At 35.2% G+C, this 25,852-nt stretch overlaps 1 protein-coding gene across 2 annotated transcripts; it reads left to right on the top strand.

Moving 5' to 3' along the window:
• Positions 1–1,077: 1,077 nt before the first annotated feature.
• On the top strand, positions 1,078–25,852 carry PIG-A (phosphatidylinositol glycan anchor biosynthesis class A). Of its 2 annotated transcripts, XM_067125872.1 has the most exons (11): positions 1,078–1,458; positions 6,540–6,696; positions 7,380–7,559; positions 7,709–7,827; positions 8,652–8,767; positions 15,710–15,801; positions 18,217–18,419; positions 20,562–20,647; positions 22,610–22,796; positions 24,440–24,539; positions 25,648–25,852. In XM_067125872.1, exons 1-11 carry the CDS (start codon positions 1,403–1,405, stop codon positions 25,780–25,782), a joined length of 1,431 nt encoding a protein of 476 aa, XP_066981973.1. In that variant the 5' UTR covers positions 1,078–1,402; the 3' UTR covers positions 25,783–25,852. The 2 variants fall into 2 exon arrangements, with proteins under 2 accessions (XP_066981973.1, XP_066981974.1); XM_067125873.1 differs by lacking the exon at positions 24,440–24,539 and having other exon boundaries at positions 1,091–1,458.

Below are 25,852 nucleotides of genomic sequence, written 5' to 3'. Positions count from 1 at the left end.
ACAATTCACAGGCCATTTCTTACGCTGAAAGGTCCACAGTTTATCTGCTAGGGTTCCCCTGCCTTGGGATATGGGGGTTTAGTAATTTAATAATATTGTGATTAACTGATAATTTGCTAAGGAAACAATGTCTACTTGAAGCGCTCACATGAGCATGTTTTCCGATATCTTTTAGCATCTTGCTAAAAACTCTGGATACTTTTTCCAGAGTTTACCAACAATAACTGACTGATTTATTCTCAAGAACGACAGTCGCAAATTAGTCTGAATTAGTGACAAAACTTAAGTTGCTCAAGTTTTTATTTTGCGTGTCCTCTGTAATGCACACAGGCAGCTTCGATTGTAACTAGATATAAATATTTGTTACTTAGTACACAGTTTGTCGGCGGGATGCTAAATGATGATGGAAACTTGATCGTGTCACACCTCATTATGTATTTCTTAATACCATAGGTCAAGTATTCAATTTCCATTTGACTGTTCTGTATGGATAACCAGGAACGGCGCTGGAATGCAAGTTTTGTTTTGGGGAGAAATACAGCAGAAAAATAGCTCGATAAGTCTTTGCGACATTATGGTGAATATTTGTGGTACAAATTATCAATACAGTCCGTGACTTGGGTGTGTTGAGGGACTGTCATTTGCCTCGGTGTTTATATCAGCAACTTTAGGGTTATTGAATATCATCTTAGAATTATTTACTTTGTTAAGAATATCTCGATGAGTGTTATATTAAGAAACTAGTGATTAATTGTCTAATTTACAGAGAGGAATACTGCAACTGTATCTACTACCAAGGCCTCTATCTGTAGACCTTGTATACTATAATCTACTTAGGATACGGGTCTGACAGTACAGTACGTACAGTAATATTGGGCAATGACCAATGGTTATAAACTAGAAAAGTATGTACTGTAACAGAGCATCAAAAAAACTTTTTCAAATTCCATAATCTGAGTTGTTTTTGAAATGTATAAGAAATACTGCATCAGAATAACAAAGTATTTATGTAGCACAGGAACAAAGGCTTTCCTTATATAAGACCCCCCTTCAAAACGCCTACTCCTAACAGCAACGTTTTCTATAAATCGCGTCGGCTGAAAGCGCCCACCAGCGAACGCCCCATAATTAAGTACCGATTTATAAACAAATCGGATTTTGTGGCCAGAAAAATATTATTTTGGGAAAATGTCTGTACAGATCAGTGAGGCTGGAACCGCCATCAGTACTTAGAAAGAAATGAATATCCATGACTGAAGTTAGCCAAGCCTCGTACTGATTAGGGGTAAAATAGGCTAAGTTATGGAACATAGGCTTGGGCGAAGTCATTAGGACTACGTCTAGTAAACTTAGAGGTCTTGTGCAAACTGAATGCAAACTCAATATGTGGAAAAAGTAGTCCATGGATACCATATCATCTGGGCCAGTTCAAGACCGGCCCAATCGTCATGTTATTTGGTGAGTTCAAAGGTCACGGATACGCTTGCATTGGCTGATGTGGAACACAAGGCTATGTAGCCAGTGGTCAATCAGCTGAGAATATTGCGCCTAATTTCTTTTGTTTTACAGAGCAGACCTTAATTTTTCCCATCATAACCTAGGCTAAACTGGTAGATCTAAGCAGTAGCTCCGTGGCGGCGATTTCCTTCTAACTTGACTTTTTCTACAGTTTTTGGTTGCTAATTATGGATTTACCTTCAAGTTTTGTCACACAAATGTAATTGACCTGTAATTAACCCCTGAAGTCCATCCAACAAGGGGTTTCCATACGCGATCTTCACGAGACAGAGCACGGGTATGTCTCTTTCTAACGGTTCATATCCCGTCCGGCAAGCACAATAACTTGTTAACGTATGGGTACCCCCCCCGGGCCAGTACCATACACAGCGAAGGGACATTCCATTTGGCCGACAACAAACAAATGCATCACCAGTATCAGAAGCGCTAAAAGTGTAGAAAAAACTAGTTTCCAAGGTAAAAACAGACGCGGAGCACCTACAGTTTAGTTGACTAAGGCTGTCGTCTGCCAGTTTTCTAGTCGGGACCCACCACCAAGTGGCAGCAGGTTCCAACTAGGAAACTGGCAGACGAATACAAACAAGATGGCGGCGGGTCAGAAGCTAATGTTTACCATCATTTTCATAACAAACAGACCTAACCTTTCCCATAGTGCCAGGTCCTGACCTAACCAGATGTTACCTAACCTAACCTAACATAGGGCGGCGTGCCCTAACCTGGATGGGGGGGGCTTCGCCCCTCCTGGACCCCCCACAAAGCCAGCTAACATAATTCGACCAAAATGCAAGATCCTTACCTAACCAGAACGAACCGACCTAACCTTACACGAGACGGCGTGCCCTGGCCTGGCCGCCAGTAAAATGCATAACCATAAATTGGTAAGAAACTGCACTTACCTTAGTCGAAATCAGAATCATCGGAAAATTTGGGTGGCTCGATTCTTCTTCGCTTTTGGGCTGGGACGGCTGGTTTTGGCGTGATCTGGACAGCTGGAACAGGGATGGGTGTAATTAATGAATCCGTTTGTACGGCGACGTCTCGGGATTGTCGGGTTTCAGCGAATTTAGGCCGCATGTTTATTAAAAACACTATTAATGATCTTTCGTCATTGCACAGCACTGCTAAATCAAGTATTGTCACTGGATTGGCGGCGGCAAATTGCACGTGAGAGGGATGCGCGGACAGCACGGACGGCATCTTGGCAAACTGGCAAGAGACTGGGTCAGATCTTGGGGCACGTGGGGTCGCGAGCAGGGTCGGGTCGCGGAACTACTTATCTTGGCGGAGTGATTGTAGTCCAGGTAGAAGGTGTTACGCAGCCTGGCCAACGAAACTGTAAACTACCCGCGATTTCCTTCTAACTTGACTTTTTCTACAGTTTTTTGGTTGCTAATTATGGATTTGCCTTCAAGTTTTGTCGCACAATTGTAATTAACCTGTAATTAACCCCTGAAGTCCATCCAACAAGGGGTTTCCATACGTGATCTTCACGTAGACAGAGCACAGGTACATCTGTTTTGAACAGTTCATATCCCGTCCAGCAAGCGCAATAGCTTGTTAACGTATGGGTACCTCCCCCCTGGGCCAGTACTAAACACGGCGAAGGGACATTCCATTTGGCCGACAACAAAGAAATGCACCGCCAGTATCAGAAGCCCTAAAAGTGTAGAAAAAACCAGTTTCCAAGGTAAAAACAGACACGGAGCTAATACTTAAAATTACCGCCAAATTTAATATACGGGTAAATGCAAGGGAGACAGCCGCCCGAAAGTAAAATCGTTTATTAATATAATTTTTTTACTAGGCTAGTAGGCTATAGAAATGGGTGTAGGCTATGTAATACAGTAGAGGTGAGATAATTTGAGTAATTTACTGAGATAGCCTAATAAGAGGTTTACCCCTTTTGGGTTTATATTTCTACTTTCATCCCCGAGGGGCTAGTACTAAACATGGCAAAAGATCATTGGGATGCTGTGTTTAGTACCAGCCCCTCAGGGAGAAATGCAAAAAATATAAACCAGAAGACAGTAGAATTCCTATCTTTGTAAATTTCTCAAATTAGCACACCTCTACTGCATTATAGGCCTATAGACTTTTCTATATTCTTCATCATGGAATTATATTAATAGTCAATATCTTTGCATGGCTGTCTCCTTTACTTTTACCAATATTCTTAACAGGCTAGCTTAGCAATCTGGCTAGATAATGGCCCTTCATACTAGACTAGGTTAAGCTAGCCTACCTAGTGACAGACAGACATGGGTGAATACTTAGCTTGTCTCTGGTTGACTGACTATAGGATGGGGGTTTAGGCCCTGTTGCTAAGGGTACTGAATATCATGATATAGATTGTGGCCGACAGGCTTTAGAATAGAAGTCCAGCACATTACAAACTGAAAAATGTTTTAACATTTCCTGTTGCCAGTCCTTTGAGGTCTGCAAAGTAGCTAGCCTATATACTCAGATCCCTACTTCCATCAATATTAAATTTGTAGGTCACAATGAACCAGGCTGCTCAGTTTAACTAGACCGTTAGTGATCTAGCATTGGCTGACTGCCTTCAGGTGGGGTTTTGACCATTCTTGTCTTCAAAGAGAAAACAGACCTATAATAAGGCCAGTTTCCTCTTGTGCCCAATCTGTGCCTCTAAATGAAATTAGTCATCATTCAAATCTGTCTATCAAAGAACTCAGTTACATAGCCAAAATTACTGTAATTATGTATTCTAAGAAACAAAAAAGAATAAATATTAAAGTTTATTTGGGTAGACTTTGTTGAGGACGTGGCAGATAGATGTGTTAAAGGGCTGGAAAAAATGTGGTGTCAGAGACTAAGATAGTTAGGACATGTGATAATATAGAATGAGTAACATTTGGTCAGATAAGTAGTACATAAGGAAGCATCAAGCTGAAGCCCTATAGAAAGTCCCAGGAAATTATGGAAAAGGGAGAGTTTTGAAGACCTAGACCTGACCAAAGTTCAGGCAAAAAAGATTAGAGAGGATTCATTTTATGTGTAACGCCATCAAGGGAAAAGCTGTCATAAAAATGTTTATGATGCTGACAGTACTGGTAGCTGTAAAGCCCTCGGCTGTCTTTAGCAGATGGAAATTGCCACCATTTCTCAAATAATCAATCATATGGACCTTTCTGAATTTATGTGATTTCTCTTTAGCTTGTGCAAGGACATTACACCTAGGCCTATGGGGAGTATTACGGGTGGTTCAGGCTACCAGCCCTTGAACCATTTCTTTTAGGCTGTCCTGTGCTGGACTTGGTAACTTGAGCAAGAATATTGTACAATAGATGGGTGATGTTGATGCATTGTGGGTGAAAAATAAAAAATTTTTGTCAGCTTCTAACTCTAAATGGTTAGATGCATAATGGAAATATAACCTTAGGTAATTTGTTAGCCAATTTTCAAGGTGGCTTTTCAATTGTAACTATATATATATATATATATATATATATATATATATATATATATATATATATATATATATATATATATATATATATATATATATATATACATATATGTATATATACATGTATATATATACATATATATATTATATACATGTATTATATACATGCGAGTATATATGTACTGTACATACATATAGGAGAGATCTTGCCATAATTTCCAGTATACATATTAACACTATATTATAGTGATAATATAGTGCATAATACCATATATAAAATTTACATTTCTCTAGTAAATCATGAGAGTTCTATATGAAATGAATTCTAAAAGTAAAATATACAATATACAGTACAGTACTTGTCAAAATTCTTGTACTGTTCTCTTGAGTTTTTCAGACATAATTAAATACAGGAATTATGCATTCCAAGAAAATTTAAACCAGGCTGTCCTGTCTTCATGGTTTTGACTAGTCTAGGTTGTCCAAACAGAAACAATGTAAAAAAAGTATGGAAGCTTAGTATATTATAATATATATATATATATATATATATATATATATATATATATATATATATATATATATATATATATATATATATATATATATATATATATATATATATATATATATATATATATATATATATATATATATATATATATATATATACATACATACATACATACATATATATATATATATATATATATATATATATATATATATATATATATATATATATATATATATATATAATATATATATATATATATATATATATATATATATATATATATATATATATATATATATATATATATATATATATATATATAAGAAGTTGAGGTGGGTTCTATCAATCCAGCAAACAGCAATTTAGTGCGAGGAGAAGGACACTTCCTTATTCCTTTCTAGGTGCTTTATTTAGCTGCTGACGTTTCAAGGCGTTCAGTCCCATTTTCAAAGCTATATAATAAAAGAAACATATATTAAAAACAGACTCGGAATAACATAACATAAAAATTATAACATAAAAGTATCAGTATGTTAAAAAGGAAGAGTGTTTATTTACCAAGTAGTGCTGAAGGCACAGACCGAGTGACAGTCCGGGTCAGGTTCAGCTTCACGTGAACTCACGAGAGGTATAGAGGTGTTGAGGTGGTCTGAGTATTTAGTTTGGGGACAAGTTGTTTAATAAAAAGTGATTCTATTATTATGCACTATATTACCACTATAATATAGTGTTATGTATACTGGAAATTATGGCAAGATCTCTCCTATATAGTAACTTAGAATATAGTTCTTAACTCTTACTTGTATAAAATTTTGTATAAGGCCATAAAGTTTAGATATTCCCATATTACTGCTGTGTTTCAGAATTTCAGTATGTTATACTCTTGTCAGTTAGAAATGAAGTGAATGCCGATATCGACCACTGATTCGTTATGTTAACTCTGAATGTATTTAGATCAGTTACATTTATCCTAGTAACTTATTTACCGCACATATATTGCATATTCTGTATAAAAAGCATGTTTTATATCATTTGTTACCCTTTCATGGTGTATATTAATTCAGTCAATATTTGCAGTATGGTGTCAGATTTCTTTTACCCAAATGTGGGCGGAGTGGAAGAACACATTTTCCAGTTATCACAATGTCTCTTGGGCCGAGGCCATAAGGTCATTGTCATGACACATGTTTATGGAGATCGTCGAGGAGTTCGTTACATGACAAATGGGCTTAAGGTAAGGTACTGAATTATGCTTTTGTAACTTCCTTTTTTGGAGCAGTTTTTTTTTTTTTTTCAACTTCCTTTTTTGGAGCAACTTTTTAGTCAGTGTATCAGTAAAGTTTTATGTAGATTCTACAGGCATTGTAATTTATTGCTGTACCTTCAGTACATGAATGCTGAATTAATAGCCAGAAAATAATCTATGATGTTTTATCAATGGCTTTTGAAAGTCAAGGAAGATCATTTTGTTCCTTAATTAAGATAGTAATTCTGTGGGTATTGAATATTTGGCTACTTTAGTTCAAGAACAATAAGAATATGGAATACTGGATGTACTCTCATTTCAAAAAAGTTCTAAATAAATGGGGCCATAGTAGCTTTAATGGTTTGTTTGTTCATGAAACTTACCTGTCAGATATATATACAGCTGTATTTCTCCGAAATCCAGCTGTATATATATCTGCCAGGTAAGTATGAACAAACTTTATTTTATCATTAAAATATCATATTTGTAAGGATATTGTAAGCAGGTCTTTGTCTAGAAAACTTTCCTGTGTTTTTTATTCTTGAATTCTTAACAGTACACAGTGCTTCATGTTATTAACCAACCTATTAATTGTCTTTTAATTTACATAATTTCAAGCTCCTAGCCAGCAATTTTAATAACTGATTATAGTTTGAAAATCCTCTTTTCAGGTTTATTACTTACCCATACAACCTTTTTATAGTCAGTCAGTGCTTCCAACATTCATAACATCCATTCCCCTTTTACGTAACATACTGCTTCGTGAGAGAGTCACCATTGTTCATGGGCACTCGGCCTTCTCTACAATGGCACATGAAGCTATGAATTTGGCAAGAGCTATGGGGTTAAAAGTAAGTTACTAAGTTTTCTGTAGTTTAACCAATTTTTTTATAGTCTTCGTGGTGTTGAAGCAACTCGTGACATAAATTTATGGAAATGAATTATCTCTGTTTTACATTTTTTTACACTGCTCAGCTAATGTTAATTTTTGTTTCTACAGAGTGTTTTTACAGACCACTCACTGTTTGGCTTTGCGGATATGTCTGCTATAGTAACAAACAATTTCCTAGCTCTTTCTTTGGCTGATGTCAACCACTGCATCTGTGTATCATATGTAGGGTAAGCATGATTACAAAAATTAATGTAGGAGTATTATTTAGATGGGTGCTTGAATGGGCAGATAGTTTTCCTATTTCAGTAAATTTTATATGTTAAATGGGAATTCATGTTGTTGCAACAAACAGTAGGCCAGTTAACTATCCAACCTCTGCAACTTGCGTTAAAGTGAATTCCGCTTGCCATTTAAAAACAAATAATTTGAGCCAGTCCCAAGAGACTTGGGAAATGACTTCACAAATTGAATACGTGTAAGAACACACTGAAGAAAAACAAAAGTTGGATAAAAATAGATAAACATATTCTGTAACTCCTGGAGTTGATGTGGGCTCGTATGAAGTACAAAGCACGAATTCCTTCAGATTTGAAATTTAATATTTTCTCAAGGGATTTTAGCCTGTATGATAACAAGGTACAAAATTAATCTAGAATTTCTGAGTAATCATTCATACTTAATGTAGCTAAGGAATTGACAGGAGCTTCAATACAATATACGGTATGAAAAATTATGGTCATTACTTATCTTTGTGGAATTTCAAAGTATCCTAACAACAGTGACCTTGCCTATTTTTGTTATAAAAAAAGCTTATCAGTTATATAAATAATTTTCCTTTTATGTTTATCAATAGATTTTACTTTTACAAGTGAAAAAAATGCAAAATATTTACTGGCACAGTCAGTATTTTAAGACTACAGTATCATGAAATAGTAATTGCTTCTTAGATATTAGATATTAGTCAGTTTTAGTATACTGCACATTAATTCTATATACTGTACAAGGAATTCTTGTGTTGGATTTAAAAGTAAGCTATATGGAATGTTTTCAGGAAAGAAAACACTGTATTACGAGCAAATGTTGACCAAGACAAAGTATCTGTCATACCGAATGCTTTAGACACAGAAGTTTTTAAGCCAGACTTATCGCAAAGACCCAAAGATAAAAGTAAGTAGCCTTTATTTAATTTTTTGCATGTACAGTTTCCTCTGGAATTTATAATTTTTTTCTCTTCTGTTAGCTCTTGGATGTCTTGGACCATATTGATTCTCTGTTATAAGGGACTTAATTCTAACGTTTATCCAAAACTTATGTACAGTATTTATTTGACACTCATTTAAAACAAGATTGAGAGCTATAAATTTAGTCCCTTTTGAATACTTTATGATTCCATATTGTACAAACTTGTTTTTTATCATCACAGCGTTATTTAACTTGGGATAAACAGCATTTTTCATAATCCTACTTGAATGTCAGTGATAGTTTCCTTATGCTACATTGCTCAGAATATAGGTTTGTACAAACCCAAATGTGTTCATACAATGAGCAAACCTTGTATTATTTCTTGTTTGGAATTCACTGTGCAGTGGTTAGCTCACTTACTAAAATGTAAGTTAGCTAACCACTGCACATTTTGGACTCTCAAAAACTGGAGCAGTGTGTAGTTAAAGTACCCAGGCCAGCTAAGTGAGAAGAGATCAGAGGGAAAAAATGAGAAGTCAAAGGCAGGGCCTGGTATACTATAAGGAGTGCCACCTACAAGGATAGCAACCCTGAGAGAGGAATTTTTACGAGCTGAATAAAAATGTTGGCATATTTTTTCATATTGGCTCTAGTCTCTCATCAAACCTTAGTTTGGTGAATTGGTTCAACAGAATGCTCTTTGTAAAAATAAAGATCAACATTTAATATTTTTATGTGTTATCCTGCTTGCTTAGTGGTGCTGAGGATGATCCACCCATGCTTGTAAGTTCAAAGGATTTAATAGCTTTCTTGTCATTTGCTTGAGAAAGATCCTTATGGTTCACTGGTATAAAGAGTGATAAATGTGGAGGTCTTGAATAAGGTAAACTTGGGACTTCATTTATAAACAGATAAGTAGGAAACACTGTTGGGAAGGCCATTGTAGAAGAATGAATGAAAAACCAAATTCTAATAAAATTTTGTTTTATCATAACCCCATTTATACTATATATGCCTGTATTTATGGTCAAAATGTTTTCAGGCTCACCAGTCTTTTGACAGAAAGAGTCTCAATAAGCATGCATCGTCTGGATACTTATGTCTAAATTGCCTTCTTCACTTTTTGTCAGCCTGCAGTATTGTCAGTAGCTTTTCTCTGTTCCCCAAGTATTTACTTGACAGAGGACATCAGGCATGCCTTTGAGGATATTCTGCCATTGTACCCTTAACTCAACTTATGGGCTTTAGCAATGAGGCAATAGTCACCCTTTCAGCCAAGGAAAGGGAGATGGCCTATGGCACAGTCCCCCATGGTATGGATGGATATGAGACATTTCTTCCATCTCTTGGGTATGTTTCCATAATTACTGGGGACCGGAGCAGAACCACAGATATTAGATTTCATTAGAGTCAGTTAATCAACTTAACTTTCTGGTGACAAACCCCCCACTTCAGTCATAGCCAGTGGAATTCCTGGACCTACATCTGCAAGATACAGATCACCAGGTTTCTACAGTTGTCTGTTGTGCTGAAGGCAACAGGAGAATGGAGACTGTCATCAACCATAGCCTGCTGAACCCATTTGTCAATATGAAGGTGATCGTGGTTGTGTGGTCCCAAATGAAGGGCTGTCGTGGTATCCAGAAATCGTACAACACCCCCAAAACCCCCCAACTCCCATTGCATTGCCTCACTGGTTAAACAGGCTTACAAACATATGCGGTTACTGGGAATGAAATGCCTGGAATCGATGATTACAAGGCTGTATCAGTATCATAGACAATTTCTTTTATTACAGTTTTATTGAATTAAAATGTCTTTATGCTTTACTATTTATTAGAAAAAGATACTGCATATCTGTAGTATATTTTGTATACTTGATATTTGCTGTCCTGATTTCTTGATAAAATGTAAACAAACAGTTGGGAAATATGCATGCAACTTAACAGGAACATGGAGCGTACACCCCCAATAGCCGATTCTCAGCGTTTAATGCTTCTGAATTTAATAAAGGAGCATGAGAATGTGATCACCAACTGATAAACAGCCTACGAGGAATTTCACGCTTGTATCACCTTGTAGCCTACCTGTGAGCTTCAGTGGCTGTACTGATTTCAACTTCCTTAGGCAATATAACACTAACACATTAAGATTTCTAGATGTATACCAATTAAAAATGTAATTCTGTATTAAAAAGGAAACTCAAAACACGTCAACAAAGCCTATTTTGAAGAAAAAGAATTCCAACACAGGTACCCGACTGGTTCTTTTTGTTACGATGAGTTCAAATTCATCTGTCGTCGGCAGGCAAAGACTTCTTAAAAGTATTCTTTTCATGACCTTTGTTGTGCTGTTCCTCAAGTCTTTTTACCACAAATTGTTTCATATTTCCAATAGACATTGTAGATAAGTCACTTTGGCAAATGTATTTTAATGCAGAGTTGAAATTTACATTCTTTCAATTCTGCCACTGCAAGGGGGTACCCATGCGATGCCTCCTTCACTATGGTTCCAAAATTACATTGTTGAATGCGAGTGCCTGCGCATGTTTGTGTGGTTTCTGGATACGCAAGACCATGATGATCGCATACAATGAACCGTCGTATGATTTCTGGATACGAGCGTGATTGGCAAACCCCTTCAGGATGGAGACAGTTTAGTCTGTCGCAGTCCATCAGGCATGGGCCTAAAAGATGTTATTTCTATGGTCCTATTCTTCTGGTATTTGGAGAATGTTTTCAAGTTTCAAGCCCTGTGTCTCGGCCTGGCAGCTGCCACATAAGTTGTTACCCAAGCATTAGCACTGGTTGTAGCATGGACACATTGGATTGGTGTAAGACTGTAGATGCTGACCTGGTTGATTCCATACCTTTAATCGCTGACTTCTTCCTCTTCTTACATTAGTGCAGAATATAGATATGCTTTATTGTAGGTATTTAAATTTCATGGGCTTAGGTTGGGTTCTGTTTAGTTCAAGGGGCTCATCAAGCACTTTGATTAGGTATTGCCTTTAGGTTGCTCAAACCTCTTGATTGGGCTCTCATGGTCTTTAACTCTTGCAGATCCTTCTCATTACTCACTTCCAAAGACTGCCTTTCTTCTAGCATTTTTGTCCTTGAGATCAAGCAGCAAGATTTGTGCACTGTCTGAGAAAGTTGAACCGGCCAGTGGCTGGTTCTCAGTGGGACTCTACTTTGTCTTCTGTCACCAGTGTCTGGCTAGGGCTGTTAGGCTTTATTTGTAGAGCACCAGAAATTTCGGAGCTACACTTCCAAACTGTTGCTCCCTGCAGGACAGAGGAAGAAGAAATATGGTTTCTGTTGGCTGAGGCAAGTGATTTTTACAGCATACAGTAGGTAACAGATGACAAAGCAGAGCAGGTAAGAGAGCAAGCCCACAGAGTCAGAGGACTCTTAAATCCTGTTGCTATAAATGTTTTTTTGTGCAGTTACTTAACATGCAATGCTAGTGTATTTTTACGCTAAGTTATTCAATTAATAGAATGAAATATAAAATCTAGGCCAGAGGCCAAGCATTGGGACCTGTGAGGTCATTCAGCGCTGACAGGGAAATTGAGAGTAAAAGGTTTAAAGGTGTAACAGGAGGAAAACCTTGCAGTTGCACTATGAAATAAATGTTAGGAGAGATTGACCTTACAGACCTTACAGTTCGTTGGGGGTGCCCCAGGTCCCTCAGTGTGAGGCACCTTTGATGTCTACCAGAGAATTGCTAATGCATCTTCCGGTATATTTTGCATCTTCCAATCTTGGATGGTCTGGGATGCAGCTTAGATATTTGTCGAACTTATTCTTAAACACAACTACGCTCACTCCTGATATGTTCCTCAGATGAGCTGGTAATGCATTGAATAATCGCTGCATTATTGATGCTAGTGCATAGTGGATTAATGTCGTGTGTGCTTTCCTTAGTTTTCCTCTGCTTGGAGAGTAAGATGGAAGAAAGAGAATATGAATGGAGGTACAGTAAAAGGAATGAAAGGGATTGCAGCTAAGAGGCAAAGGGACACTGCAAAGAACCTTAAGTAGTGCCTACAGTGCACCAAGTTAGGTGCGCTGACAGTACTATCCCCCTATGGGGTTTTATTTAAGTGATGTTTCTCATAAATTGTTGAACTTGTTGGTGTGAGCAGTCATTGTGAGCCGTTTTACCTTTTTGGAGAAGGAATTAGAAACACTATATTTTCCACTTTGTTACAATTGATTTTTGCCTCTCATTCATGGTATTTTCAGGAGGTGTAGCCTTCCAAGGTTATTGGGTGCCATGTCTCATGTTGACGGTAAGCATACTTCCTTAGCAAATCTGAGAGACACCTTCCTGGTACAAATGCTTTGATTTACACATCATGGGTTTTGATCTTACTATGTGTGGATGGCAGTCTTGAATCAGAGACCTAGTGGTGTTTAAATTTGAGAGACCAGTAAACTATACATTAAGACATTACCAATAAACTATACATAAAGACATTACATGACATGCTGGGAGTAAGAACAACTGTGTGCACTGACTTGATACATGTAGAGTCTGGAAAAACATGTGCATCTGCTCTGATTAAACAGAAACAATTCAAGTATTGTTTTAATAATTGTCTCAAGAAGATTACAACAGTAGTTTTATTCATAAAGTTGTTAACAAAGCCATCAAAAGTCAGTCTCCCATGGGAAAATACTTTCAACAACTCCAGTTAGCTCAAGACCCAGTTGTGGGTGAACGAGAAGTTCTTAAAATTAAGGTGAATGAAAATTTTTCTTCGGGCCATTTGATTTACAAACAGTTAAAACCAAACTTAGAATCACCTACAGTCTATGGCAGTTCCTTAAGTGCTGTTGTGAAACATCATCGAATTGCCTACACTTGATTCAAACTTAGTTTACACCGACTGAAAATAGAAATGGGAAGATGCTTTAGAATACCATGGGATTTGAGACTTGGTTCTTGTGGTGATGTGCAGGATGAACTGCATGTACTTTTACGTTGTCCTTGACTGGAAGTGAGAGGAACCATTGATGAAATGTACTTTACTTTACTTAACTCAGGAATGACATATGGTGATGAAATGAAACTGTTATTATACTTATGAAATGAGTAAATGAATTAGTGAAAGGTGAATATGGTTGTTTATGTGAAGAGGAGAAAAAAATTAAAGTATAATTGCTCTTTTTTTTTTTTTGGTAAAATGCCACCTAGTATAAATTGCTCTTATATATAAAGGACAACTTATAATAATTAAGGAATTTTAGCCCCATATTTGTACTTTAATCAATATTTTGAATTTGTCGTATTTGTACGCTTACTCTGTCAAAATTTGTCATTAAAGTAATAACAACTAACTAGAAACCTCTGTATTATCTGAAACTTGATTCCAGACCCCTTACAGTCCTGAATTGCTCCATTAGATCCTACAAAAATATGCAAATACACTTGGCCACTGAGCATTTTAGCCTCCCACCTATGTAGCAATTCAGGTACTTATGTGATGCAATAGGTTAATGGAACAAAATACATTTTTATAAAATACAAGTTTTTCCATACAAGCCCATTTATTATATAGTCACTGCCTCTCTCCCAGGTCAATAAATCTTGCCATACATAGTTCATACAAAAAGTGAGGAAGACAGTTGAGACATACTTGAGGATTCAGATGTATGTATTGATCAGATAAAGGTTTGGTGAACATGAAAACATTCAAGACATGATTAGGCATATATGTAAGTTTACCTTGCATAACATTGGTAATTGGTTCCAAAACATGTGACTTAAGTCGGAAAACAACTCAGTCTAAATTAACCACCTTAAAAAACAACCTAAGCCCCTAGAAACACCCCATAACATCATTAATTTTGTTGCCACATAGAACTATAAAAATACTTTTCAATAATTCAACCTTTTTGCAGTCTTTATGATTAAAATACACATTTTCCTTCATGCTAATGTAAAGAATACCCAAAACCTTTCACCAATAAACGATCCTAAGCAACCTTTAGACCAATAAAAATATCGTTGGTGACCAACATAAACTTGTGTAAATTGATGCAAAGTGGCTTTTATATTTCCAATTGTTATTTATGAATAACCAATGTAAAGTTGGAAACAACTTGAAATTATTTAAAGTGAGGTATGGCTGTAATTGGTTTTTATGAGAAGAAAATTTTCTTTTGTAAAAAAACAGTATTGTCTGACTGACTCTCCGTAATGTGATCTGTATCAAATCAAAATAAATGACTGGGAATGACATGCCTTGGACTGAAGTCTCTGGAGATAGAAGTCAGACAGGGTGTGGTTTTGGTGAAGAGTTGGAGGTGTGAAGAGAAGAGATGTTGTACACGTATTGCCTGATAAAGCCCTTCAGGGAAGAGATTGCGGATGATTCTGTTATGATAGGGGACAGACCCTGGAGGTAAAAAATTTTTGACATATAAAACTGTATTGAATTAGAGGACATTAAGAAGAAGAAAAATAAAGATTAGCCATATACTGTACTTGTAAGAGGCAATATATCTTAATCCCCTGTAGGGAGGTAGTGCTGTCAGTGCACCTCATGCGAAGCATTGTAAGCATTATTGAAGATTTTTTTTGCAATGTCCCTTCGGCCCTTAGCTACAATCCCTTTCATTCCCTTTATTGTACCTCCGTTCATATTTTCTTTCTTCCATCGTACTTTCCACCCTCTCCTCACGATTGTTTCATAGTGTAACTGCGAGGTTTTCCTCAAGTTACACCCATGAAACCTTTCTACTCTGTTTCCCTTTCAGCACTGAATGATCTTAGAGGTCCCAGCACTTGCCTTTGGTCTAAATTTTATATTTCATTCAATATATCTTAATCTCTGAATAGTTGATCAAAATTTTTCTTATCCATATGTGCAGTGTCACTATTCTTCTTAGTGTAATAGTTACAACTTCATTTCAGTTAATGTTATTGTAATGTCTCGACTGCAGTACAGGAAAGGAGTTGATTTACAACCAGCTATAATTAAACATATATGTGCTCAGTATCCTCAGGTGAGTTTATGTATCTTGAATATATTCTGTGCTATGATGTGGTTAAAAGTTTCCTTAATCTTCACTACACTTTTATGTAATATCATCTTTATGAAATTTAGCAAGTAGCTGTAGGCTGTAAAAATTCAAGGATTACTTATATAAGTTCCATATTTTTCCAGTAGGAAATTTGTACTGTACATGAGAAGAAAAATAACAGGGATATATATAAAAGAACAGTATGCCTGATCACAGCTTTCTGCACTTAGCAGTTGACTTTTAATTGTACTTAGATCTTAAGTACATATAGGCTCTGAAGCGATGGTAAAGATTTGCAGAGTTTAGAAATAAGTTTGTAACTTTCATTCGTAGTTATCAGTTATTTTTCAACTTTTACCCTGTATTAGTTAAATATTTTGATAAATATTTTGTTTTATATTAGTAGTTGTCATTTACGTTTACCTTTCATAAGGTTTCAGAAATGTCAGTAATGCTATAGGTAATATTCACCTTTTAGCTTTCATCTGTATATTGATGAGACTTTGTAGTGTTATGGTTTATAATTGAGTATAGTGGTCTCCATATTTCCCGGATGCTTGTTTTTGAAATGTCATTATGTATTTTAGTTCAGTATTATTATAAATTATTCTGTACTACTGTACCTGTAAAATCCATTGTCTTTAATAAATGGCAGGCACTGTGAAGTAATAAATTTGACAATAACAAAACAAATTAAACCAACAGCTGGATTGCAGTATTCTTTTTATAAAGAGTGTCACACTGAAATTTTATAAATAAATTGGTCTCCTAGTTTTTTTTTTTTTTTTTTTTTTTTTAATAATCCACATGGCCCAGTCTTTTGATGCAGAATAACACTTACAGTCCAACACACCATGAGCAGAGGTCCAATTTCCTACTAAAACTTCTATCAAGTTTTAGAATCAAATCCTTGAAAGAAATTTTGTCAGTCATCAGCGTTTTAGGTTTATCCAGTCACTAGATTTTAATACACTGCAGTGATAATTACAGAAGATCTAATGTATTCCACTAAGAAAAAACCTTTGGGCCAACCCTAGGAGAGTTAGGAAAACAACACCTCCACTTAACAGACACTGTGGGGGTCTGGTCCTCTGATAAGTAAACAAAGACCCTACAGTGTTATAGCCTGCATTTTTATATATTCAAGATGTATAATTTACAGCTCACAGCTAGCCCAAACTAACCTGTACTTTGTACTAAACACTCAATTATAGAGATTTATCTATAAATATGTCACATTCAAAAAAGTTCCCTAGTAAAAAATCATGATAATGTAGCTGATAGGTTGGTGTCCATTGAGGTGTTGAAAAACTCGGTGGTCTGTGTAATAGGTTGGTGTCCATTGAGGTGTTAAAAAACTCGGTGGTCTGTTAAAACTATTAAATAATAATAATAATAATAATGAAATAATAATTAATATGATAATAATAACCTTCCATTTGCATTCTTTTCTTGGTGGATTTGAGAGCTGTTGTTCCTTAATCATTTCTTCAGTGAATGGTGAACCAACTAAAGATTCTAGTCAGCTTCTCTTGGATCCCCAATTTTATGGCCTTTTGTTTTTCACTTTTTACCAATTCCTTTAGGTCTCTTTCCCATGTATATACATGTTCGGCTTCAATTTTTCCACTTCAGTTTTCATTTCTCAAATGAGAACACCCTTTTGACAAGACCTTTGAGACTATGAAAATGTGAGTGATTGGTCTTTTTAAACTGGTAGTAATATTGATGATAATGATAATAGCATTTAGTGAACAATTGTGTTTTGACAAATGCAGGAGACAGTAAGGCCCTTCTTTTGTAGACTTTTGAAGTATACAGTTATAACAAAACAGTAACCTTTAGCTTTTAAGGATTACTGTATTGCCCCTTCATTTAGTCTACAGTTTGTTTATTGTAAGTTTCATGAAAGGTTCTGGGCATTGTTATAATAATGTACCTCAGAAATCTAAACAAGAATGGTATTTTTGTCTCTCCAATAATTTTTTACTACTAATAAAAAGCATAATACTGTAATAATGTTTGTAATATTGCTGTTGCCATGCAGTATTACAGTTTTATCAATGAATTCACTTATTCTAATAGCCTTGGCATCATTCAACTTATATATAATTCATCTTTTAATTGTCACTGTTGAATTATAGACATGCCATTTAATTTTATGCTTAACCACTAAATGTGTGTTTGCATTTCTTCTAGCCTTTATGAGTGATGCGTGTAATGTGCACATATCAAGTTTCTAATATAATTTTGAGTTAACTTTTTGACAGAATTAATTATTATTCTATTATATTGAACTGCCATTTTGTTGTGCTGTAAACCTGTTTTTGTTTACTTATTTGTTCTTCCTGTCTTCCTTAATTCAGGAACTACCATTGACTTTTTGCTTCTCATCAGGTTAACTTTATAATTGGAGGTGATGGTCCAAAACGCAGCATCTTAGAAGAAGTTCGAGATGAAGTTGGCAGTGATAGGTTAAAGCTTCTTGGCCCAGTACCACATGCTAGGGTCCATGGAGTGCTTGTTCAGGGACATATATTTCTCAACACCTCATTAACAGAAGCATTTTGCATCGCAATTTGTGAGGCTGTTTGTTCTGGGTAATTATAATCAGCATTATTTGATTATTTTTTTTTGTTAGTCTCATTTGCAACTTGTTACATATGTAGATTAAAGTTCTGATATGTTCATAAACTCCCAAGAGAAGTGATGTTTTGGTGTTTGAGGAAGAGGAAAGCCCCAGAAAAGTTGGTTAGGCTGGTGGAGATGATATATCAGAGAACAAGCACAAAAGTACAGTAATAACAGCAGTTGGGGAAACAGAAAACTTTGAAGTTAGTGTTGGGTTACACCAGGGGTCAGCATTAAGCCCATTTTTGTTTGTGCTGGTCATGGATGTGTTGAGTGAAGAGATCAGGAATGAAGTGCTATGGGAGTTGTTGTACACTGATGATCTGGTGATTACTGCTGCAGATGAGGAGGATCTACAGAGAAGGGTTGAAGAGTGGCAGGAGTCTTTAGAGAGGGGTGCTTAAGGGTGAATGTGAATAAAACAGAGGTTTTAGTGAGCAGTAGGGAAGATAGAGACAGAATAGTAATAAAAGACAAGATAGAAGAGGCTCAATTATAAAACAGGTGGAAAAGTTTAAATACTTAGGATCTACTTTAAGCCAAGAGGGAAGATTTGAGGCTGAAGTGGACAGTAGGATAAAAGCGGCGTGGGGGAAGTGAAGAGATGTAGCTGGAGTTGTATTGTGATAAGAAAATGCCAACCAAGCTAAAAGTCAAGATCTATAGCACAGTGATAAGACTAGTGTTAATGTATGGATCAGAAACATGGGCTCTAAGAAGAAAAGAGGAAGTAAAGCTCGAGAGAACAGAGATGAGAATGCTGAGGTGATTATGGGAATATAGCTGCTTGAGAGATTGGAAAATGATGAAATAAAAAGAAGAGCAGGCTTAGTAAAGATAACAGATGTGATAAGAGAGTCGTGATTAAGGTGTATGGGCATGTTTTAAGGATGGATGACGAGGAGGGAGTGAAGAGGGCTTGGGAAGAACCTGTTAGAGGAAGAAGATCGAGAGGAAGACAGAGAATTAGATGACGAGATAAAGTAAAGGAAGATACGGAGAGAAGAGGTTTGGTGGAGGATGATGCCTTTGATAGAAGGCAGTGGAGAAGGCGCTTCAGGCAACAGACCCCTTAACGTAGGGATAATGGTGGGAAAGAAGGTGCTGTTCATAGACTGCTCAGATACATAAAAAATATTTGATTTATAGTTTTGGAACAATACCATTACTGTAATTAATGTACTAGTATTATTATACTTATGGGAGAGAAGACAGTCATAGCCGGAAACAAATGTATGAGATAAAGAAGTAAGGTTTTTGATATGGAAGTAAGGTTTGTGATATAGAAGTACGGTTTATGACATAGAATAAGATTACAGAAAAGGTTTACATACATGAAAAATGAAAGCAGTCACAAATTTTGGATAGATCGTAGCTCCTTCCACTACATGCGTCTGCTACACCGTGTTAATTTTTACCTCAAGAGTAATTAGGGACAGAATCACAGTAAAAGCAGGACAATTCTCTTCAGATGAATGAGCAGCATCTATTCTTGGATATTAATGTTGGTGGTACTTCATCCCTTGAGAACATTTAATATACAGTAGTTAACATTGTTAATGCTCTCATATTTATCCTGTTCTCATTCTATAAAGATTACCAATTATTATGGAGTACCATCAGCTTTGTCCAGAAAATATCAAGGAATCTTCAAGATTTTTGATGTTATGATGAAATTGTTTCGCTGTGTAAACAATTTCTCTGATACGATGTCTTATCTTTGTAGTGTTATCAGGAGATGACCTGGATTTCTCCATGTCCAATGACACAGTGGTTTCAAACAATGTTGGGCATATGTATCTTCTTTTTATTGGTTTAGAACTGAAATCAACAGACTATAATTTCCAAAAGATGACTTTTTACAAACTATTAGTACAGTAAATTGTGTATTCCTTCAAACAACCAGCTTGTATGTTTTAAGGTCAGTTTAGTTATATTTCATTGTATGAGTTAGCATGGAACTATTTCATCAATATTGTACTTGCTTTCTCTCAGTTTTTCTTTAATTTTATGGTTGGTGAACATCAAATCATTGAAGATCAAAGTTGGGATATGTAAGCAATATATTGCATTTATGGTATGATAGTTAAAGAACTTATTAAAATGATCAGTTTACAGGTTGTGAGCACTAATGTTGGTGGAATTCCAGAAGTATTGCCATCTCACCTCATTCTCCTTGCCCATCCAAATGTTCAGAGTAAGTTTTAACGTTTACTCACGCATAACTCTTGGCCAGTACTGTAATTTATTGCCACTCATACTATTTACATATGCCATATTTTTGCACCACTTCATTGCTATCACGACTTTAATAGCATCATATAATTGCTGTAATGATTTAATAGCATCATATAATTGCTGTAATGATTTCTGTATCATCATGATAGAGAAATAATTTCACTATGCCTGACTGAAAATTTTTTTTATGATTAAGTTTTGTTGTTAAAAGATTGTAACCTTGCATCTCAAGTGGGAGGACATTAACCCTGAAAATTTGGTATTCATTAACACACCATTTTGAACATGAAAAATGTGACAGATCTCTGGGGTATGAGATACAAAATTTCATACTGGCTAACAAAATTATGTTGTTCATTTACCAATTTCATTAGATTGAAATCTGCTGTTTTCACACTACCATGGGCATAATGTATTTGCTTTCAAAACTGAAAAAAAATACTTAGGTAACATAACAATAATTATTAAATCTGCTAGGTCTTGTGTTGCTCTGGCTCAATTTTCATACATTTTTGCATGATACTGATACCTTTTGTTTTCTTTCATTAGAGCACTTGTATTTAGTTGAAAACTAAAGAAATCCTTTTCCATTATATGTATATGCTATACTCCAGTTATTTAGTGGGTTGTGTTATTATGCAGAATTAGAATTAATGCCTTTTTAGACTCAATGACTGCAGTAAACACTGGAAAACTTTGCGTACACAATACTGGTATAAATATAGACTGGCTTAGAATGGACTAGATGAATCAGGCATATTCAGACACCTCCCCTCCCCCCATCAGTATGAATTATTGAGCTTTTGCCATATGGTCATTAATTTGGTTTCTGAATTGTCGTTATTTCCATTTGCTCATATATGCCAGCCACCAATTGCTGCATGCACTCATGAAATAAGTCCTTGGATAGCTCAGTTCAGTGGCCATTTCTTTCTCTCCATACAGGTTTAATTATTTTCTTTACATTTATGTCATCCTATCTTTCAAGAGTTGTTTGCTGTTCCCATCAAGCCTTGTTACATAATGGTCAAATACTTGGGGCAGATCATTTGTTGTAACTTGGGAAAATGTATTTTTTGTTTCGGAAGTTGTTCTGTATTTTTTAAGTTGAATTTTATCTTTCAAGTTTGTGTATCTCATCAGAATGTTTGGAGCTTAACCAGTTCTGACACGCCCTGGTTGTATGGTAGAATGTATATTTTGTTGTGATGCTCTTTGTATTTTAGCTTTGTGAGGTATTTCTATTTTGTGTGATTATGCTCGAGTGCTTGCAAGTTCCTGAATTTTTTACAGCAGTGAGAGCAAGTTTGCACTCCTTAATCTTGACCACCTTTATGACTTAGGTTTGGTAATATTGTTGACTGTAATCTATAGACAGTAAACAAGGATATGAGAGAGCCAGTTTAGTTAGTTGATGGCCAAGTTTGTCATGTAGATGTGGTATTTCTTTGTATAGAGTGCAAATGGACTTAAAGTATATTGAGGGACAGAATTTCTACCCTATTATAAAGGCTCATTATCTAATTATGTTAATTTTACACATTTTGGAAGGTGAATCTGCATTTTTCACATTCAGAACACTTTTGCTGATATACAGTATATATATATATATATATATATATATATATATATATATATATATATATATATATATATATATATATATATATAGATATATATATATATATATATATATATATATATATATATATATATATATATATATATATATATAGTAACAATAGATTGTCCACTGTTCATGTAATTTATTTCCTATTTTCTAATATACTGTATAGTTGTCTTTCCTGTTAATCAAATTCTACATTTGCTTATGGTAATTATTAACTGCTCTGTCAACATTCACTACATGAAACTGTAACTAGCAAAAATTCATGTCTGAAGATGTGCTTCCATATTCCAGGTTTAACCAAGACTTTGGAATTTGCCATCGAAAAGGAAATAAGTGGAAGGCGAATGGATCCATGGGTTATGCACTGGGAAATGAAAAACATTTATACGTGGCCAGATGTTGCTCGCAGAACAGAAATTGTTTACAACAGGGTTCACCTCGAAAAGTCAAGTTCTGAATTAGTGCAAAGAATACCCAGGTAGGCTTGGCTTTAAATAATAAAAAAAAGAACCAATTTTACTTTCTGTTAAACAGAATAGTTATATATTGATTTATGTGGGATATTATTTCTAATTAGGACAGTTTCTTTAATCTTTTACAGATTATATCTTTTTCCCATTACCTTCTGTTACTTCTGTCGAATGAACACCATATTCTTTGGAAGGTTGAATTTCAAGTCAGTGGCCCCTGTTGGCTTGTTCCAAATTAATGGGGTTCATCTTCAATAATAATAATAATATTAATTTTGCCTGAAATAACTTTGAGCTGTTCCAAACTTACATGATATTTTGGGTGGGAGACATTAATAACTTTTTGTAATCTTGATACTATACTGGTAATACTTTTAATATCAGTATCAAGCAACATCTTGTATATCTATGCACAGCTGTCCTAGCTATGCAGTGCAATTACCTCAGGATAGTCCTGGACAGTACACTCTTTTTGACACAATACCTTGCATGTCAGTAATATACTTCAATATATTTACTTCAGTATTGTGCAAGAAGTTTTCAGTATGCATTCTAGACAATAAAATGTTTTATTGCAGTGCAAAGAACTGCTCACATTTTTGTTTTTTATTGTCTAGCCCTTCTGAGCGTCTGTTAATTAAGTAGCATGCACAGTGAATGAATGATGTGTGACAGGTGACTGACAAGTTACACTGAAATATAACTCACCATAAACACATAGTCATATGTTCACATTAAATGCATGGGACAGCTAACAGCTGCCATTCTCAAAGGAGCAAGAACCTCCTTGTGTCATCACAGTAATACCTTTTTTGGTTGTAGATTGTTTTTATATATTGTTGGCTTTACTTGACAAAGTACTTCATTATTCCTGTCAGTTTATTTGTTTTAGGAGCCAACTGGCAACTTTTCTGAATGTCTTTTGATTATCAGAAGGAATTAATTTTAAAGTATTGTGTCAGTTTGTTGGTAATTTTTAGGCCTCATTAACTATATTGGTAATTTGGGTGCAGTTTTTAGATTCTTTTACATTATCTTGTGCACATCTGGTATGATACTAGGAATTTTTTATGATTAAAACAAGTTATGAAGAAGCTGAAAACACCACAGGGAAAGGATAAAAAGTAAAATCCAGAAAGCATTGTATTTGGGGCCAGAAGGGATGGTGCAAAGAACCTTTAGTATTAGCTACATTGTCCCTTGGAAGGCCCACTGCAAGCAATACCTCCCATTTTTGGGATCCAAGACTTCTGTACTCTCATCTTTCATATTAATTTTTTCTTGGACTTCTGCATAAATTAATAATATGTAGTCATTATACAAACAACTGTAAAAACAATGATATATTCTAGCCCAACTGCACTGGGAATCACAGCATTAGTGTCAGTTTTATTTATTTTTTCCTTTATGCAATGTCAGTCCCTTACAGACTCCCATCATAGTGATTGTAGAGGGCCCTTTTGCAATGGTACGGTTAATTCAGTCAGCCGATGTAATGAAAACATTTCCTCTGATTACCTAAGTTTGTTCTGTTTCTTCAAACTTACAACTTTTGATAGATAATGTCATTAAGTTCTTTCTATAATTCTAATCAAAATGTCCTTCTGATACCAGAGTTGTAAGTGATGTCAGATATTTTTGTTTTATGCAGGTACAAAAAGTGTGGTTTAGTAGCTGGTTGGTTTATGATGTTTTTGGTCACAATACAATTTTTGCTGTTGAAGATTTGCAACAGAGTTTGGCCTGCAGAGGTATGGTATAATATTCAAAGACTTAAATTTAAATGTTTATAGTTTCATCTCTTTCTCACGAGGGTTTCCTTATATGTGTACCAAATAGAACTTCCTGTGTTATTTGGAGTGAATGTAGTTGTCATTCTTAATACATCCTTGCTGCCACCCATTTTACCTTGTAGGATATTAAGAGTGGGCATTATGAGAGAGAGAAAAGTAATGTAAATAATTACATACACTGCTTTTCTCTGTATATATGTAGTCCATCAGTATTCCCACCTGTACTGTCTCACCTCCTCATTACCTCAGAATGTAAATAAATTTGTTGAATGCATGTTGCTGGTAAATGAGCTCAGGTAATGTTTAGCCCACTACCTGGTCCTAAATCAAGGTCTGCATACATATGTGATTTCCTTAATTGCTTTAAACTTAGTGATACTTGATTTTCGTTGTTCTTTAATAAATGTAATTATAATGTTCTCAATATACTAACTAAATATGTGTTGTTCTTTAATAAATGTAATTATAATGTTCTCAGTATATCTCCTGGTATTTTTAGTGCTTTTCTTTTCTTTTCATTGTATATTTCCTCTCTATTATATGAGATAGACTTGCATAATATCGATACAGAATGTTTTTTAATGTGATGGCAAGCAAATTTAACTTTTCTTCTATGCATGAAAATGGGATATATTGAGACTAAAAACTTATATATTTTAAATCTTGTGATCAGTAAGTAGCATGGCACAGCATTTTTAAAAAATTATGTTTTTTAAATCTTCTGATCCATAAGTAGCATGGCACAGCATTTTTCTTTTGGTAATCATTCTATGTTGTGGAAACTTGCTTTGCAAGTTACTGACCTTTTGGCATGTCCAGGATAAATATTTTTGCTAACTGAATAATAATATCATAGATCAGATGTGTAAAAATTGTTTTGAGTGAATTCTCAAGCAGGTAGAAATGTAAGCAGCTGGCTTCATTTATTTAGTCCTAACAAAACTACTAAGTAAAAAATCTTACTGATAATCCTTTTCATGTGTACTATGTGTTGATTCTTTTAAAAGGTATTTATACATACCAAAATAGGAAATTGTAATGAAATGAACTGTTTTTCATCTAACAGGAGATGGATATAGCACCAGACTACCCCACGGGATGTTCTAAGTGGTCATTTGAAGAAGACAGGCAACTGTATGATGACTTAAATCACAGTTCAAATTTTATTCCACCGCAGGCAAGGAGGAGGTTGAGAATATAACCACTGTTTATGAAAATTAAGATAAATACTGTATATTGTTTTTATATATTAATATATAATCCAAGTCATT

Source organism: Macrobrachium rosenbergii, chromosome 23, assembly GCF_040412425.1.
Source record: "Macrobrachium rosenbergii isolate ZJJX-2024 chromosome 23, ASM4041242v1, whole genome shotgun sequence".
NCBI classification, from domain to species: domain Eukaryota; kingdom Metazoa; phylum Arthropoda; class Malacostraca; order Decapoda; family Palaemonidae; genus Macrobrachium; species Macrobrachium rosenbergii.
This window is presented reverse-complemented; position numbering and strand designations above follow the sequence as displayed.

What these genes read in the sequence shown, in the direction of transcription:
- PIG-A (XM_067125872.1), top strand. Translation starts at nt 1,403, where the DNA reads ATGGATACCATATCATCTGGGCCAGTTCAAGACCGGCCCAATCGTCAT. An exon ending in ACATGACAAATGGGCTTAAG is followed by an intron (nt 6,697 to 7,379) that starts GTAAGGTACTGA and finishes TCCTCTTTTCAG; the next exon opens with GTTTATTACTTACCCATACA. An exon ending in TGCCCATCCAAATGTTCAGA is followed by an intron (nt 20,648 to 22,609) that starts GTAAGTTTTAAC and finishes TCCATATTCCAG; the next exon opens with GTTTAACCAAGACTTTGGAA.